General features: G+C 38.9%; 1 protein-coding gene across 1 annotated transcript in view; it reads left to right on the top strand.

The window, feature by feature from the left end:
- Nucleotides 1–3,865, top strand: part of arhgef39 (Rho guanine nucleotide exchange factor (GEF) 39) — a 63,232-nt gene extending 59,367 nt beyond the window's left edge. Inside the window, exons 11-13 of the mRNA XM_066724179.1 lie at nt 15–144; nt 781–893; nt 2,040–3,865. Of these exons, the coding sequence (XP_066580276.1) occupies nt 15–144; nt 781–893; nt 2,040–2,085 (289 nt within the window). The 3' untranslated portion in view covers nt 2,086–3,865. The remainder of the gene's footprint in view (nt 1–14; nt 145–780; nt 894–2,039) is intronic.
- The last annotated feature ends 14,424 nt before the right edge of the window (nt 3,866–18,289 follow it).

Raw genomic sequence — 18,289 nt, 5'->3', positions numbered from 1 at the left:
CTGTATGTTGTTAGACAGTTGAAATCCAGGAGCACGGTGGTCTACCGAAACGACAACCTTTGTCGCAAACCTCTGCGATCAACCGAAGATGAGTTCGCTAAGAACAGAGAAGCCAAACACCCATATGGACGGAAGAGGAACATTGTGAGTCTTTTGCTCTCTCCATTAGTACAAATCATGTTTTAATCACTTACTTTTGTCTTGTTTAACTGAACTTACAGCATTGTTAATGCATTCTAGTACTTATTTAGTCTTGTCAATATGTACTAGTATATTCATGTGTGGTGGAAAACAAAAGCTTAAATTGTATGAAGGATTGTGAGGACCTGAAAGTTATTCTCTAGAAAAGAAAACCTCCCTTTTCTTCCGCCTTGTTTAACTGTGTGTGTGTGTGTGTGTGTCTCTCAGTCACTGAAGTCTAAGCTTGAAAGCAGTGCTCTGATTAAGAGACTCTGTAAAGCCACATAAGCTTTATAGGTTTAGGATCTGTCAATGCATTGTAGATAATTAAATAATACATCCAGTTTAAAACGCTTCAATGTGCTGTGAGTCTGGAGTAGATTCAAGCCCTACCCCACTTCTTCACGCACTTAAGTCTGAACGCAAACGCACTGTGCTGCTGACTGATACCGTGGCTCAACCGACACACATCATCCTCCCATCCCTTCTGTAAAAATATACAAAGCCCCCCTCCGCTCTGATGTTCAAAGAGTACAACCTGATTTTGTGTTGTGTCCCTTCCATCTCCCTGCCACCTCCTGTCCCCTCCCCCTTTCACAGGTCGAAGGAGAGAAAAGAGAACAGGCCACGAACCCCAACTCCCCACTCTCCTTTCCTGAGAGCGAAGGCACAGCATCAAAGAGAATGAAGCTGGCAGATAATCCCACCGAAAGGTATTGTGCATTCTAGCTTCGGGTCACAGTCTCTCCTGGTGTCGCTGGGTTAGAGGTATTAAACATTTATCAGTCGCTAATTAGTGGGCCATAGTTTGTCAAACTTATAGGAACTTCTTTTTTTTCTCTATAGTTTTATTTATTTATTTCATTCCGTCAATCTGACAGCCAATTACAGCATGAAGAATGAAAGAGCAGAAGAAAAGAAGGAAAAAAAATAAATTATGAAGGTTGTGCACAGCAGCAAGAAACTATCAATGGTGGTGATGTTATGATCTGTTAGGGAGGTATAAAGATCCTTTAGGCACTGTTTTTATCATTAGGATTTATAGGATTCTCTGTTTTATTATGCTATTTGGATACAGAAACTAATATATTTTAGCGATAATTAAATTATTATTGTAATGGAGCTGTGTGAATAATTGTTCCGTGTGTCGGCACAAAGTTTAATCTATTAAAATGCAAATAGCTTAGGGTTTGTTCAAGGAAAATAAATAATTTGTGTCTGTAGCCTCATTAAAAGTCTGCCAATGGAAAGTTTAGCTGGTAACTGTGTAGTAGCTTCTCAGATATGCGGCTCTGAAACACTTGTTACTGAAGATTTTCTTTTTCAGCAGCACATGGCTGTGAGTCGGGGGCTTAGGGGGTCAGTGGCAAGGCAGTGGGGAAAAAGTTAAACCAAACATAGTAATTATAACTTAATTTTCCCCAGGGCTTTGATGAGGCAACTTTTTGGGTATTAATGTTACCCTTAAGAAAGGATTCATTAAAGTTTAAATCATTGGTGCCTGGTTCTGCGGAGGCCACAGAGCTCTCACTGAGCTCTCTCCTGTTCCACTGAACGTGCCACTGGATAAATTGATCAAGTTAAGCACTGTTACTAGGTTGTAATAATGTGATTTAAGGATGTGTATACAATCTATAGGACTGCGGCTTTCCAGGACTAAAGGTACCCTTTCTGGAATTAAAGCAAACCTTATAGATTTCTATGAACATATGTTGTCCAGGGGAAGATGTTTTCAGACGCTTCAAAGCAATCATTACGATTTCTAAGTAAATCTAACAAGTTTTCACATTTTTGTAGGATTTATTGCTTTGAGAGTTGAAAGGCTTTTCTTTAAAATGCTATTGCTCTCTTCTTCCCAGGCATCAAGAGCCACAACAATCTGGGCCCAGCTGTGTCATTTTATAAAGAGAGGGAGAAATTGTGGGAAATGCACCTTTTTAAAAATATTACTACTGATGAAGAACTGTGATCTTTGAAGTATCAGATTTCATGTATTCAGGGCGAAAAACCAAAACACATGAATATGTTGTGTTTTATATTTTTATCTGGAGAATGACCAAATTTTGTATTGTTTTAATGTTTGTATATGCGAGGTTCAGAATTAAGTTTTAAATGACGTGAAAAATCTTGATTTAAGAAGCTATAACATTCCAAAGAGAAACAGAGAAATCGCATGTGAATGATTACTGATGATTTAAAATATATTTCTATATACATATAAAGCACAAACTGAAATTATATTATCAGTGATTATAAAATATCAGGTATAGCCTTTAGTCAATACACTTATGTTACAGATATTGTGTATTTCTCTAAATTAATATGAAAATATTTTATTCTTGCAAACTCTTTTTACTGATTAAATTACATCACCAAGCATTGGATTTATTAGTGGAATTAACAATATAATGCGGCAAAAAATGTTATTATTTAGCAGTATGTATTATATCAATGTTTGTTGTTGTCTTTTTGTATTTTTCACATGAACAAAATAACTTATCCATATGTTTAGATCTTCCCTATACATTTTAATACAGAAAACTGCACAAAATGTTTAATATTTAAAAGTGTTTGATATAATGAAGGACCAGTCACTTTAGTTACAGTGATTTACCCTGAGACAAAATCCTCAAGGACAGAGATTAGCCATTTAGCCGAATATTGCCTCAGATGGGCGCGAATACAGGTAGAATTTGCTTTAAATGGTACTTGAAAATATTCACACCCTGCATTTGGAACAATGTTATTCAGGGAGTCATTTAGTTCAATCAATATTGGAAAGTAATCTAATGTCAGGGTGATGAATACTTTCAACTACTTTGTGTATAACCTAAGGTAGATAATCACATTACTGTTAGCAAGCTTATAAGTGAAAGCTAAGGCAGGGCGCACAGTAGCTGAAATATGTGTTATAGTGCCATTTAAAAGTTTCACTAAATACACGTTGAAGATACTGCAGTATACAAAGAGGGAAAAAAAATCCTTGAGTACCAACAGCCTAAATTAGTTTAAAACAGTCAGGAAACGGAGGTATTTCCCCTTAAGCATTATTATCAAAACATATTATTAAATAAGACGCTCCTGGTATAGTTTCATTTATGATTATCCTAATGATTTCAAATTTGATTTTACTGGAAATCTGTTATGAAATACGGTCACTGTTCCATAAAAGCAATCAACATGGAGCAGCGAAGTGACCACTCAGGCGGTGTTTGAACACGTTTATTAAGACTGGATGTTAACAGAAAATTTGAATTAAAAGTTGGTTGTTGGTAATTGCCCATATGTGGGCATTGATGCATCAAATGTAGTTGATGATTTTGTGTAATCCTATATTGTGGGTTTATAAACAATACCAGGATGTTGTTCATTAGGTTTTTTCTTTCTTTTTTTTAATATATTTTTTATATGATTGTAATTTTGTATGATTCAATGAATTTTACTCTTTTTTCTTATTTTGTTGACTGTTAGGTCATATTTTAACATAAGCATTTAGTAATCTGTTTTCCAACATTAATTCATGTGTTTCTATCACAGTATTTCCAGTCTGTTGGTTTTTTTTTCTTCTTTTTCCTGTTACCTCACCTGATGGTGTATTTGTGTTCATGAAAGCTGTTACAGTTCCCAGTGTGTAATGATTTTCTTGATGAAATGGAAATTAAACAAAACTGGCCTCAGAAAACAATCATGCAATTTGGGACGATAATTTCTTTGCAGAGGAAGAAATGTTTTCCTGCACTCAATTTGAATTATTTTTGCAAGTGGTAAGGGGGTAATGCAGACAACATATTATATGAAGTGTACTTAAAGTATTTTACGGTCTTGTCTTTCTTACACTGCAAGATCTAATATTATTTGTACTTAAATTGGCCGTGTTATAATAGCCATGTTTTAATGTCTGTTTGTTTTTTACATGGATAAATTGTTGACTGTTGTGTAAGTAGAATATCACATCATTTGCATACGTTTAAATAATGTAAAACCTGAGAAAGGCTTTGCTTGTCAGGAGCCCAAAGACAAAAATGAATCTGGACAAAGGAACATAATACCTGAACCACTAAGTCCGGGACAAAGGAAATTCAGTCGGACAAAATCAATAATGAGGTTTAGTAAACAAAGCCTTATAGACGAGGAGTAAATGCCTATGCATTCCAGAAATGATTTAAAGGGCTGCTATAGCACAAGTCCTGATACTGATCAATCCACGGTTTTAGGTCAGTGTTTCAGAGCTCCCATGTGTCAGAAGTGACAGCACAGTTATGGTGGGTTTTTTGAAGTGGTTGTTTAACCATTTTTGTTAATTCTAACTGCTATACAGTGATGCAGCACAACGTTTTGAAGTTCTCTGTTGATACATTGTTCACTAGTTCCTTGTCTTCCAAAGTTCTATTTCAGAAATCCAATTGAATGCTTGTTGATGATGAAGGTATTTTTGTAATTGTTCTTCAAAAGAAGAAATGCAAATGAAATTGAATAAGAAATTGAAGAAAATGTGAGTAGCAACATATATATTTGCACAACTCCAAAACATGAGCATACTACACTCTTACTGACCATAGTTTAATTTCCTTTTCTGCAAATTCAAATTAACAATAGTTTCAGCTCTCTACATAGCAGCTTGTTTATTTTGATTGACAAAAAGTGTGGGTGTTGGAGACTGGATCAAAAGTCACTAGTTTTCTATCGTTTATTTGTTTCCCATGTACAATATTCATCTTAGAGAGGGTTAATGAGCGACTGTCATGGAATTATTACAAATCTTTGCGGTCATTGTTTCATAAACACGACTTCAACTGAAGTAAAGAATAAAATAAAGCAATTACTCCAGAAAGTAATAATTGAAACCTTTTCAGACGGTGTCAGACAGTCTCCCACACACTATCAAAGGAAAGTTACTCATTTTCTGTGAACTCTTATTATTCATCTCTTGTGAATTAAATAACCTATTCCAACTTAATGCAGCCCATCAGGGGGAATTGATTTCTGTTTACTCAGCTCTGAAGAGTGTTTACAATAACCCGGAGAGTTCCTGGCAAAAGCACACTGGGGCTAGAACTAAGGAGGGAAATAAACCACATTTAAACACATAAACCGTATTTAAATGTATTTTGGCATTAAATCTAATGTGTTTCTGTCCCCGTGTTATATGACCAGCCCTGCGGTGCCCAGTGTGCTTGAGAGATACAACAATGCCCTGGGCACCCCTCTAAATTCCTCAATAGCCTGAAGGAAGCAAATCTTTACTATTCACAATGTTACAGTCTTCAGAATCATAAATGTCTGTCTTTTGTTAACTTCATAGGAATTTGCTAATGACTGCATTCAGAGCAATGTCTTCATATTGTGTTTTAATTCTAAAACTGAACCTAGCTGCCAGTAATATTCCTCACTACGGGCACCTGGGCAAAGACACGGGTCACAGTTATAGGGCATTCTGAGGGTCGCCAGCTGACTGGATAGTCCTTGCATTCCCAACAGCAACTGGGCAATTGCTCCCTGCCACCATGGACCCGTGAGTGCAATACATTCATCTGTAGCACACCTGTTAGTAGATCTTATTCCCTTCTGTATAATGTCAGTATGTGACTTTGTTTTCTAGTTTCCCCCATTGCAACATGCATACATCCCAGTAATCCATTTGAGGGCTGTTAACACTGTGCCCGCACTGTAGAAATATACATTGCTATTCTTCTGAAAAAAGTAAGTCTCTTGTGTTAATGATATGTTTGAAGCAAAATAACCTCTTCGAAAGTGCTGCAATTACCCCATCCCTCTCCTTGGTGCTAAAGTGCTGTTTTTGTCATATGTGTGTTATAGAGTTCTGCTACAGCTTTAATACAAATGCTACTTGTAGGAAGGAATTAAAAATAAATATGGGGAGAGAGTGAAAAATTTAAATATGTTGCCTTTGGATTAAATTAAATGTAACAAAACTTGAATCATAAGTTAAAACGTAAGATCTTAGCTCTAGAAAAGCTGACAGTAGCCACAAACAACAAACTTACATTTGTGCTGTATTCTTACTTCTATTTGCCTGGTTTGAGCTAAATTCACAGTCATCTTCTCAGTTGGTTTCAGCTTTTTCATTGGATCGACAAGGTAGCGGCACCTCAGAAATGCACATCTTTTTTGATCTTCCAAGATCTTCATAAGTCTTACACTAATATTTTGCTTTGTTTTGTTGATTTGTGCTCACCTGTATTTTGTATTCACGGATCGGTGTGCATCGCTTCTAATATTTTGTTAATTGATCTACTTTGTATAGCAGTCCATCCTTTGACATCATAACTCTATTGTCCTTCTCATTTCTCCCTCTACCTTCCACAGTACCAATCTTTTTTTCCATGCCTTCTTTTCTCACTTCACCATTTTAGCTACCTTTCCTCCACAAGCAAGTTGTGGTGCTGGCCAATAAAATCAGTGACTCCTCCTCCTCATTTGCAGTAAGTTCCTCATAAGATATTCCCTAGAGTTGTCTTAAGCATTTAATTTAAGGCACGTATATCTCTTGGTCTTTAGTCACTGCAGGCATTGTAAGGGTATAGAAGAACTACTGGAGTCTGCATTTGTTGTTGTTGTTGTTTTTGTTATTGACGCATGTTTTTATGTTGTTAGTCTTTTAACGAGCAAATTTGGATCTTTATGCCAGTTCTTTTAAATAATTTCTATATCATACCTTTATGTATTGACTCAGCTCCTTGTCATCAATACATTAATTGAAAGTGCTAACAAATCTTAGTCTGTTGAAAAGCTGTCCACCAGCTGTTCCTTTGGTTTCTAATACTTCTACTGCCTTATAGACTTTCAGGAACATAATAGAAAGTATTGGTGATAAAGGAAAAACTAGCCTTCTATCCACTTTTGTTTCTCCTAATAGTCCCCCTGCATAAATAGCACTTCTTGCCTCATCGTAAAGAGATTGTATTGTATTGATCGTTTTTGAGGTGGATGAACTGCTTCATTACCTTTCATAAGGCATCTTGGCAAAAACAATCAGAACCTTTTTTTACAGTCAATAAAAGTGCGTTAGAGGACCTCATATCCTTAGCGGAGAGATGCGCTCAGTTGTGCTCCGTCATCATCTAAATCCTGTTGTTCAAGTAGAATAACCTCTAGTCAACAACCATTAGTGTATCGAGGAGTATGTTTTGAAATACATTGATTTCAGCTGCAGCTGTTCCAAGACATTCAGCTGATTGTAAACAGGCTTCCTATCACCGAGGCCATGAAGATAGTGCGTCAGGAGGGCTTTTTAATGTGGTAATGCTAATACTTTATCACCGGATATTATAAAGGGTTTGGCTTCACAGTGAGGTGAGTTAAATATGTTTTATAAGACTGTAATATGTTATTTAAACTGTAATGCAAATTTCCATAACAATTGATGCATCATACTACATTTTTGGTTGACAGAAGTTCCATCGCCCCTCTTTGAATCACATATGTAGTGGCATCATATAACTGTAGGTCTGTCTGCATATATAGAGCATTCAGAGCTGTTTTTATTACCCCTATTGTTTGAAATCTACAGCCCTCCTCAATGGCCTAAAGCTAAGAGTTGAAGTGGATATTGCCTCTGTGGTGTTTAAAAACACACAACATAATGTTTTGATGTCCCTACCTATGAAACTGAACTTTGATTGTATTGTTCTTTGTTCGTGATATTTTGCTGTTTACTTTCAAGTGTTTGTGGACAAGCTTCTCCTCGATGCAGCCGATTTAATTGCTCCCCCTGGCCCGAGATGCCCCCTCCGCGCTCGGCTGCTGCAGGACAGCTTCGGGCTCCCAGACACCAGTTCAGACCTCACAGCTCGGGAGGATTCTGCTGGTGTCACCCCAGGGTGTGAGAGGCCCAGCTCTAAGCGATCGCATTTGCACTTTCTGCTGGAAACACGGTTAATACAGTTTATTCAGAGAAGGGTAATTGTCCAAAACATGGCCAAAAAATAATGCATATTTAATTTAAAAAAAATGTAATTGTATAGTTGTTAAGAAGAACGTTTTTTCATTGTAATTAACTAGACAAAGAATAAATTAGTTTTTCTTTGATGCAGCAATTAACACGGTTTATCCCTGATAGGTTTCCAGTCCATCATGATCTTGTATCCCTTCCACTCTACAATTTAGTCTCATTACCTTTGTAAAATGTATTTTACATTTTGTCAGTAATTTAAAAGCGTGTTAAACATATAAGGAATGACTGCAACTCTTCTTTTATATCAGTTATTGTTAATAACTGGTGTAATTATATAGTACTTAGTGGAATATTATTATTATTATTATTATTATTATTATTGTATTTTCCCTCTGCTTAAAATTAAGTGAGCAAATGTCTCCTCTCACCTCTGTCTTTTGTCATTTACGATCACCTCTACCCGCAGATTTTCACACTTATATCTGCTGTTTTTCACAGGTATTCACAAATAATGGTTGAAAAGGAAAATTGTGGCACGTGACCAGGTACAAATAATTATGTTTTGAGGACTGAGTGATACCCCACTGTGTTGAAAACATACAGATTCAAATGCACCACTTTGCTATTTCTAGATGGTTTTTATGCTACCACTTTTTACCATTATACTATTTCATATTTTATTACATTTTCATATATCATTCAATTATGCCAACTGTGCTTATAAAGTCCTGTGTGTGGGACTGTGTCATGTTGTCTACCTTGTCAGACCCCCACCCCATGTCTTGTTTAACACTTATCCTACACATATTGACAGGTAATTAATACTCTAATTGGTAATGTTAATCATATTGCTCCATGTTCCATATTGAATATTAAAATGATGGTCTACAATTCTTTTTTAGAAAAGCAATATCACTTTGCAAAACTATGATATCAAGTTAGTTTTACAGAAAGTTTCTCCTGACACAGCTCACAGTATTTGTTTGTTTTGTTGAGTTTTGTTTCCAGTGCTTCTATATATTCAAATGCTCTGACTGTGTGAGGCCTACAGTAAATATTGCCAACAGCTTGTTATAAATACAATGTTGGAACCAAGGTCTGCAATCAGAGGCCTGGCTTGAGGTACTGCTGAAACATCTACCTTTGTTCAGAACAAAGAGCAGCTCCATTTTGGAGTTCAGGTTTCCAGCTGCCATGGCTGCCCTCAAGCATGCTTGTAGGACATCCAGCGCTTTGGTTTCTGTTTAACGGTGGAAGTTGATTGGAGTGTAAAGGATGAAGGATATACAAATATATTTTTGGAAGCATGCAGAAATCTCTTGCTTCCATCCAGAAGAAGCTCATTAAATCCTAGATTGTGCATCATAGGTCATGCTTACCGCTTTATTTTGGCTTTGAAAGGAGCTAGATGGCGCATTTTACTGGATTTTTATTTTGCATGTCTAGAAACCTTTAAATCTGGACATTTGCAGAAGATTTACATAGTTCTTAAAGTGGCCATCTTTAGTATGTTGATTTGCATGTTTGACCTCTCCTAGGGCTCATCACTAAGGACCAATGGGAGAGGCAGTAAAAGGTATAAAACAGTGTATTCAGCGTAGTTCATTTCTGGGCTCACTGGCAGTTTGAGAACTCTTGGATTCCCTTCTCTGACATATTTCACCTATGATCCCTCCCCTCCACTACTAAAGCAAACTCTTCACTGATGTTGAGGCTTAGAAATTCAGTAAACATGTTATTTGGCTGAAATATACACACATTGTTAGTTTACATTTTAAATATCAGCATGTTGAACATGGACATCTTGTATGGACAAGGCCATGCCACCAGATGAAGATTTGGACATTATTCTCCGGGAGGTTTTAGAGCAGGAAGCAGCATCTGCAGTCCAGAAGCGTGGCAGCTGTCCTTGAAAGGAGATATGAAGTGAGGTATTCGAGAAAGACAATGCAATTGCAGCAGCCATGAGGTGAGGAGACAGCTTATTTTCCCACTCTCCCTTTATAGTGTTGATGATTGTGGCAGAACGGCACAGGCTTTCAATAGTTCTTAACCAGCTGTCACAATCGCAAGTATCTCGGCTGACAGTTGCTTTGGTACAACTCATTTGAATATTTAACAAAGCTCATTTGCACAGCCTCTGCCCTTTTCATGTGTCTGTTTCTACAGGAACAGTCGGAATTAAATAATCATCAAGTGCTTCACCACAAGGTCGCAAAACATTCCTTAAAACCTCCAAATCACATTTCGCTTGTTTAATATATGAAATCCTTCTCTTCAGCCTTCTCTTCTCTTGTTTTGGGTAGTTTAAAATGGGTGTTCCTTCAGCTGTAGTAGTACATCTGCCCCATAGTATCTCTGTTAGGGCGTCTCATTTCAATGTGATATGAAATTATGTTATGTGATAGAAAGATCATATATCGTATTTAAAGAACCTATTCAAATTAATGAAAACGACACCTCAAAAAGGCACATTTCTGAATATGGCTTAATGAGTGAAAACTTTGTGAGCTGAATGTGTTTCCTGGTGCTCTGGCCAAACAAAGCTTTGTGTACACTGCCTCCAGCTGTCAGAAATGTGAATCACAGGATACAATAGGTAATCTATATAATCATTCACTGTATTGGTATGTCAATTAAATGTCTGTTAAATTGTGATTTGGATTTGTCTTATTACTTCTCGGTTGAGTCTTTACGTTCTTATGGGTGATATTTAGGGTTTAGTTAGGGCTAGATTTCTGCAATTCTAGATAAATCATATTTTAATATGCTGTTTACCCTATAATGCTCCTTAAATCCAATAGGTCATATAATATAGTCTCCTGGATTACATCCTCCAAAAACGAAGTACACATTACATCCTCATTTTTTATAAAGTATAGATTTGTTCTTTGCGTTCTTTGTGATGTGTTCTTGGGTTGTGTGATTGCTAGGCTGATTTACGTCTCGATTTAGTTCAACTTAAAGACAGATTTACTATTTACTAAGGGGCTGGTTTTCCACACTGGGATGACTATAAATCTAATTTGTTTACCTGGGTAGAGATTACTTAATTTTCATAATGTAAAAAAAATAATTTATTTAGTTTTTCCACAGAGAAATCTTATTTATTCTGCTTAATATTTGTAAATATTTGAGATAAAGCATGAGAAAGGGCTAACCTGAATCAGAAAATTATTAGTATTGAAAAATATAGTAAGTAAAAAGTGTTTCTTCTTTTCTTTTCTTGTAATACGGATTGTGTGTTAACGTGCAGCAGCACTTAAGTAATCCAGTCTTGACAGGAGCTGCGGATGCTCGAGCTGAAATGCCCAGCTCGTCACTGTGCTCGTGTCTTGTCTCTGACAAGATTTAATTTGATATAATGTATTCAGCACTTTTAATTAAAATGTTTTAAATATTAAAATGAACTAAATTAGGAAAGTTTAAAAAAATAATTGAACATAAGTCTATTTTAAAAAAAGGAGTCAAGTAGATTGCAGTTCATTCTCTTCAGATTTATCTTCCTTCTAGGTTGGTGTCTTGGATGTTCAGTATATTGAATGAAAAAGCCCAGGCTCAGATCAGATCGCCTTTATTCATTTTCTTTTGAGGTTTTCTGCAGTATTTCCTGTGCAGATATTTCACAAAGGCAGACTAATGACCTCTTAACATAAAATGAGTGATAAAGTACCAGTAGTGTGTGGGATAATGTATCATTTTACATTTTAATCTGAAGCAGCTCTCTTTTTTCAAGCAGTTTAGATCTTTTGTCACATGAGTATTCGAAAAGCTGAAATAAATATATATATATATATATATATATATATATACACTCACCTAAAGGATTATTAGGAACACCATACTAATACTGTGTTTGACCCCCTTTCACCTTCAGAACTGCCTTAATTCTACGTGGCATTGATTCAACAAGGTGCTGAAAGCATTCTTTAGAAATGTTGGCCCATATTGATAGGATAGCATCTTGCAGTTGATGGAGATTTGTGGGATGCACATCCAGGGCACGAAGCTCCCGTTCCACCACATCCCAAAGATGCTCTATTGGGTTGAGATCTGGTGACTGTGGGGGCCAGTTTAGTACAGTGATCTCATTGTCATGTTCAAGAAACCAATTTGAAATGATTCAACCTTTGTGACATGGTGCATTATCCTGCTGGAAGTAGCCATCAGAGGATGGGTACATGGTGGTCATAAAGGGATGGACATGGTCAGAAACAATGCTCAGGTAGGCCGTGGCATTTAAACGATGCCCAATTGGCACTAAGGGGCCTGAAGTGTGCCAAGAAAACATCCCCCACACCATTACACCACCACCACCAGCCTGCACAGTGGTAACAAGGCATGATGGATCCATGTTCTCATTCTGTTTACGCCAAATTCTGACTCTACCATCTGAATGTCTCAACAGAAATCGAGACTCATCAGACCAGGCAACATTTTTCCAGTCTTCAACTGTCCAATTTTGGTGAGCTTGTGCAAATTGTAGCCTCTTTTTCCTATTTGTAGTGGAGATGAGTGGTACCTGGTGGGGTCTTCTGCTGTTGTAGCCCATCCGCCTCAAGGTTGTATGTGTTGTGGCTTCACAAATGCTTTGCTGCATATCTCGGTTGTAACGAGTGGTTATTTCAGTCAAAGTTGCTCTTCTATCAGCTTGAATCAGTCGGCCCATTCTCCTCTGACCTCTAGCATCAACAAGGCATTTTCGCCCACAGGACTGCCGCATACTGGATGTTTTTCCCTTTTCACACCATTCTTTGTAAACCCTAGAAATGGTTGTGCATGAAAATCCCAGTAACTGAGCAGATTGTGAAATACTCAGACCGGCCCGTCTGGCACCAACAACCATGCCACGCTCAAAATTGCTTAAATCACCTTTCTTTCATATTCAGACATTCAGTTTGGAGTTCAGGAGATTGTCTTGACCAGGACCACACCCCTAAATGCATTGAAGCAACTGCCATGTGATTGGTTGGTTAGATAATTGCATTAATGAGAAATTGAACAGGTGTTCCTAATAATCCTTTAGGTGAGTGTATATACACTCACCTAAAGGATTATTAGGAACACCATACTAATACTGTGTTCGACCCCCTTTCGCCTTCAGAACTGCCTTAATTCTACGTGGCATTGATTCAACAAGGTGCTGAAAGCATTCTTTAGAAATGTTGGCCCATATTGATAGGATAGCATCTTGCAGTTGATGGAGATTTGTGGGATGCACATCCAGGGCACGAAGCTCCCGTTCCACCACATCCCAAAGATGCTCTATTGGGTTGAGATCTGGTGACTGTGGGGGCCAGTTTAGTACAGTGAACTCATTGTCATGTTCAAGAAACCAATTTGAAATGATTCGACCTTTGTGACATGGTGCATTATCCTGCTGGAAGTAGCCATCAGAGGATGGGTACATGGTGGTCATAAAGGGGTGGACATGGTCAGAAACAATGCTCAGGTAGGCCGTGGCATTTAAACGATGCCCAATTGGCACTAAGGGGCCTAAAGTGTGCCAAGAAAACATCCCCCACACCATTACACCACCACCACCAGCCTGCACAGTGGTAACAAGGCATGATGGATCCATGTTCTCATTCTGTTTACACCAAATTCTGACTCTACCATCTGAATGTCTCAACAGAAATCGAGACTTATCAGACCAGGCCACATTTTTCCAGTCTTCAACTGTCCAATTTTGGTGAGCTTGTGCAAATTGTAGCCTCTTTTTCCTATTTGTAGTGGAGATGAGTGGTACCCGGTGGGGTCTTCTGCTGTTGTAGCCCATCCGCCTCAAGGTTGTACATGTTGTGGCTTCACAAATGCTTTGCTGCATACCTCGGTTGTAACGAGTGGTTATTTCAGTCAAAGTTGCTCTTCTATCAGCTTGAATCAGTCGGCCCATTCTCCTCTGACCTCTAGAATCAACAAGGCATTTTCGCCCACAGGACTGCCGCATACTGGATGTTTTTCCCTTTTCACACCATTCTTTGTAAACCCTAGAAATGATTGTGCGTGAAAATCCCAGTAACTGAGCAGATTGTGAAATACTCAGACCAGCCCGTCTGGCACCAACAACCATGCCACGCTCAAAATTGCTTAAATCACCTTTCTTTCCCATTCAGACATTCAGTTTGGAGTTCAGGAGATTGTCTTGACCAGGACCACACCCCTAAATGCATTAATAATTGCATTAATGAGAAATTGAACAGGTGTTCCTAATAATCCTTTAGGTGAGTGTATATATATATATATATATATAGAGAGAGAGAGATTCTCGTTTTTGTTCTAATGTTCTACCGCATTATTAGACATGCACAGATCTGTGTTTAGATAGGAACTTATATACATTTAATATTTTTGTACACTCAACATGTTTTACTACTGATGTAAACACTATGGGACTGCTTCTAATAATGTTGTTAAAATAAAAGTCTAGTTTTCATTTGGAATATTGAATTAAAAATCAAGCTTTTTTATACAACTTCATGCAAGAGAAACAAACAAAAACAGACAAATCTACCACACTTGTCCTATAGATACAATATAATGAAATTGTGTTGCTCATGAAAAAAATACCATATATGTTATATTTCTTACACCAGTATAGATCAATATATATTTTTTATATTGGGGAATCTTATTAACAGAATGTGTTCATGTTGTTTCCTGTTTTTCTGTAGGTCTTTTTAATGGCATCACCATTGAGTTTCTAATCCTTTTCAAAATGACCTGCTGCTGTTCCTTCTGGTTAAAGGAGAAATAACTCACTCGCACATGCTCCTGATGACAAATACATACATTGTTTGTTCAATTGACATTTACAGATGTTACCTTTAAGAGGATTGAATAAGTGAATCCAATAGGTGTGTGAAGTGTGCACTTTTTGGGCAATGTCATGTGATTGTTTTTCCTAAATTCTATCTGATGAGAGATGTACATATTGTACAAATGTTTTCCAGAAAATAAACATGGTATTGCCTGAATCATTTTTTTACTTTATGCACTGTATCTGTTAGAGCAGCAGGTGGTAGTGTTTCTTACGGTCTTACTCAGAATTGTATGTATGTATAGTAAGATTTTGGATTGACTAGTCTGCACTAGAGTATAGCTATATATTTTAAGGGCTAATCCTTATTAGTTTACAGGTAAACTTAGTATTTTGCTCTTTTTGTTTCTGATTCATGTGTACCAATTTATTCCCATTTATTCAACCATTTCCTTATGTGGATTTAGCATTTTAAGATTAAATACAGAGCTGACTGTGTTTACCTTCCCGTGAAACTCCTTTCCTACAATGCAGTCAGAGATTAAAGGACATTATGTGGCGTTTTATGTGAATGATAAGTGCTGTGTAACTTGATTTAAACATGTTTTATTAAGTATAATTGAGTTAAGTGTATTAATTAAGTGTATATTTGATTAATTTTGCAAACCAATATGTTCTGTATTATGAAGCCTTATCTCCCCTTTCTCCCCCCACTATTTATTTTAAATTTGTGTTTTAAAATAATTTTTAAATATAAGGTGTCAACATACCTCATAAGAAACTGATACGTTTTATTGCCGCTCTTGTGTTTAACATGATACATGGCTGCACTCTAGTGGCAATTATGTGCACCAAGAACAAACTGACTTTTATTTTTCTATTCTCAGAGCATTCTATTTTTTATTTTTCTATTCCCCTGTCATATACCTATTATTCATACACAATTTGCCATGTTTTATTTTTCCGGGAGATATTTTCAAACCCTACAGCACAAAGACTTTGAAACAGTGATGTAATTTTGAGACACGGTCATGTTTTGTGTTGTTAAATTGCCACTGATGTTTACTATTGTTAGATCAATGACTAAGCACAATATGTAGTATCCTGTTTTCTTTCGACTGACTTGTGGGACATGGAAGGTCACATCGCTGGTGGGGAAAGGGCCGGAGCTTGTGGGGGAGGTGGAAAGATACAGACTAGAGATAGTTGGTCTCACCTCCACACATAGCATTGGCTCTGGAACCAAACTTCTCGATTGAGGCTAGTCTCTTTCCTACTCCGGAGTGGACCCACGTGAGCAGCCCCACGCAGGTGAGGGGATACTCACAAGTCCCAGGCTGGGTGCCGCACAGTTAGAGTTTGTCCCTGTAGACAAGAGGGTTGCCTCGATGAAGCTTTGTGTCTCAGAGAGGAATTCTTTGACTGTTGTCTGCGCTTATGCACCAAACAGCAGTTTGAAGTATTCAGCCTTCTTGGAGAAGGTGGGAACAGTGCTCGATGGGGTACCACCTTCCGACTCTGTAGTCTTATTAGGGGACTTCAACGCTCACGTAGGGAATGATGAAGATACTTGGAGGGGGGTGACTCTGAGGAACGGCCTCTCCAATCTGAACCTGAGTTGTGACTGGTTATTGGACTTCTGTGCTAGTCATGGATTGTCCATAACGAACACCATGTTTGAGCACAAGGATGTTCATAAGTGTACTTGGTACCAGAGCACCTTGGGCTGAAGGTCGATGATTTACTTTTTAGTTGTATCATCGGATCTAAGGAAGTGTGTTTTGGACACTTGGGTGAAGAAAGGGGTGGAGCTGTCAAACGGATCACCACTTGGTGGTAAGTTGGATCCAATGAACGGGACGTTGGCCGGATAGACCTGGGAGACGCAAACGAGCAGTGAGGCTCTTCTGGGAAGGTCTAGTTGACAATACTGTGAGGAAAGATTTCAACTCCCACCTCCGAACAAATTTCTGTATCCTGAGTGAGGTCAAGGGCATTGAGTTTGAATGGAGCTTGTTTTAGACCTCAGTCGTGGAGGCAGCTGCAAAAAGCTGTCGCATGAAGGAGGTTGGTGCCTGTCAAGGTGGCAACCCTAGGACCTGCCGGTGGACATCGGCGGTGAGGGAAGCTGTCAAGTCAAAGAAAAGGGGCCTTCCAAGCGATGCTCGCGCATAGGTCTCCGGAGTCGATTGAGAGGTACCAGCTTGCCAAGAGGGCCACAGCAGCACCGAAAGCGCGGATATGCAGAGGCCACTGAGAATGACTATTGGACGGCTTCAAAGGTGTTCTGGCAAACCATTCGGTGCCATTCGGACGTCGCCCAACCTGGTTCTTAGCAAGGGTGGGGAAACACTGTCCACTACTAGGGAGATCATTGAGAGGTGAAAGGAACACTTTGAGGAGCTCCTCAACCTGGTGGACACGCACTCCTTACAGGAGGCAGTGCTGGATACCTCCGGAGAGATCGGATCTATCGTGGTAGCTGAGGTTGCTGCGGTAGTTGAGGGCCTTCCGTGGCGCTAAAGTGGCAGGGGTAGACGAGATTCGTCCGGAGTTGTTGAAAGGGCTGGACAGTGTTGGGGTGGCATTTGCTAATGCACCTCTTCAATGTTGCATGGAAGGTGGGTACAGTTCCTCTGGATTGGCAAACTGGGATGGTTGTCCCCATCTTCAAGAAAGGGGTCCAGAGGGTGTGTTCCAACTATAGGAGGGATCTCCTCAGCCTTCCTTGGTAAGCCTATACCAGAGTGCTGGAGAGGAGACTTCATATGTTATTTGAACATCGGATTCAGGAGGAACAATGTGGATTCTGTCCAGGCTGTGGACCTGCTGTTTGTCCTCTCGCAGATATTTGAGGTTGCGTGGGAGTTTGCTAATCCAGTCTACATGTGTTTTGTGGACTTGGAGAAGGAATACGACCATGTTCCCCGGGATGTCTTGTGGGAGGTGTTGAGGGAGTATAGGGTGCCGTGCAGATGATGTTGTGCTTCTTGCCCCATCCGACTGTGATCGAGCGTTTCGCTGCCGAGTGTGAAGCGGTTGGGATGAGAATCCGCACCTCCAAGTCTGTGGCCATGATTCTCTCTCAGAAAAGAGTGGATTGCTCGCTCCAGGTTAGGGGGGAGCAGTTGCCCTTAGTGAAGGAGTTTAAGTACCTCTGGGTTTTGTTCACGAGTGATGGAAAGGGGGAGCGTGAGATTGGCAGGCGGATTGCTGCAGCATCTGCAGTATTGCGGGCGCTGTATCGGTCCATGGTGCTGAGTCCTTGGTTTACACGTCAATCTATATCCCCATCCTCACCTATGGTCGTGAACGTTGGGTAGTGACCGAAAGGACGAGATCTCGGGTACAAGCAGTGGAAATTAGGTTTCTCTGCAGGGTTGCTGGACTCACCCTTCGGGATAGGGTGAGGAGCTCAGTAATCCGGGAGAGCC

This window comes from Amia ocellicauda, chromosome 15, assembly GCF_036373705.1.
Source record: "Amia ocellicauda isolate fAmiCal2 chromosome 15, fAmiCal2.hap1, whole genome shotgun sequence".
NCBI classification, from domain to species: Eukaryota; Metazoa; Chordata; class Actinopteri; order Amiiformes; family Amiidae; genus Amia; species Amia ocellicauda.
Note: the sequence above shows the minus strand (reverse complement) of the source record. Positions and strands in the feature narration are given on the sequence as shown.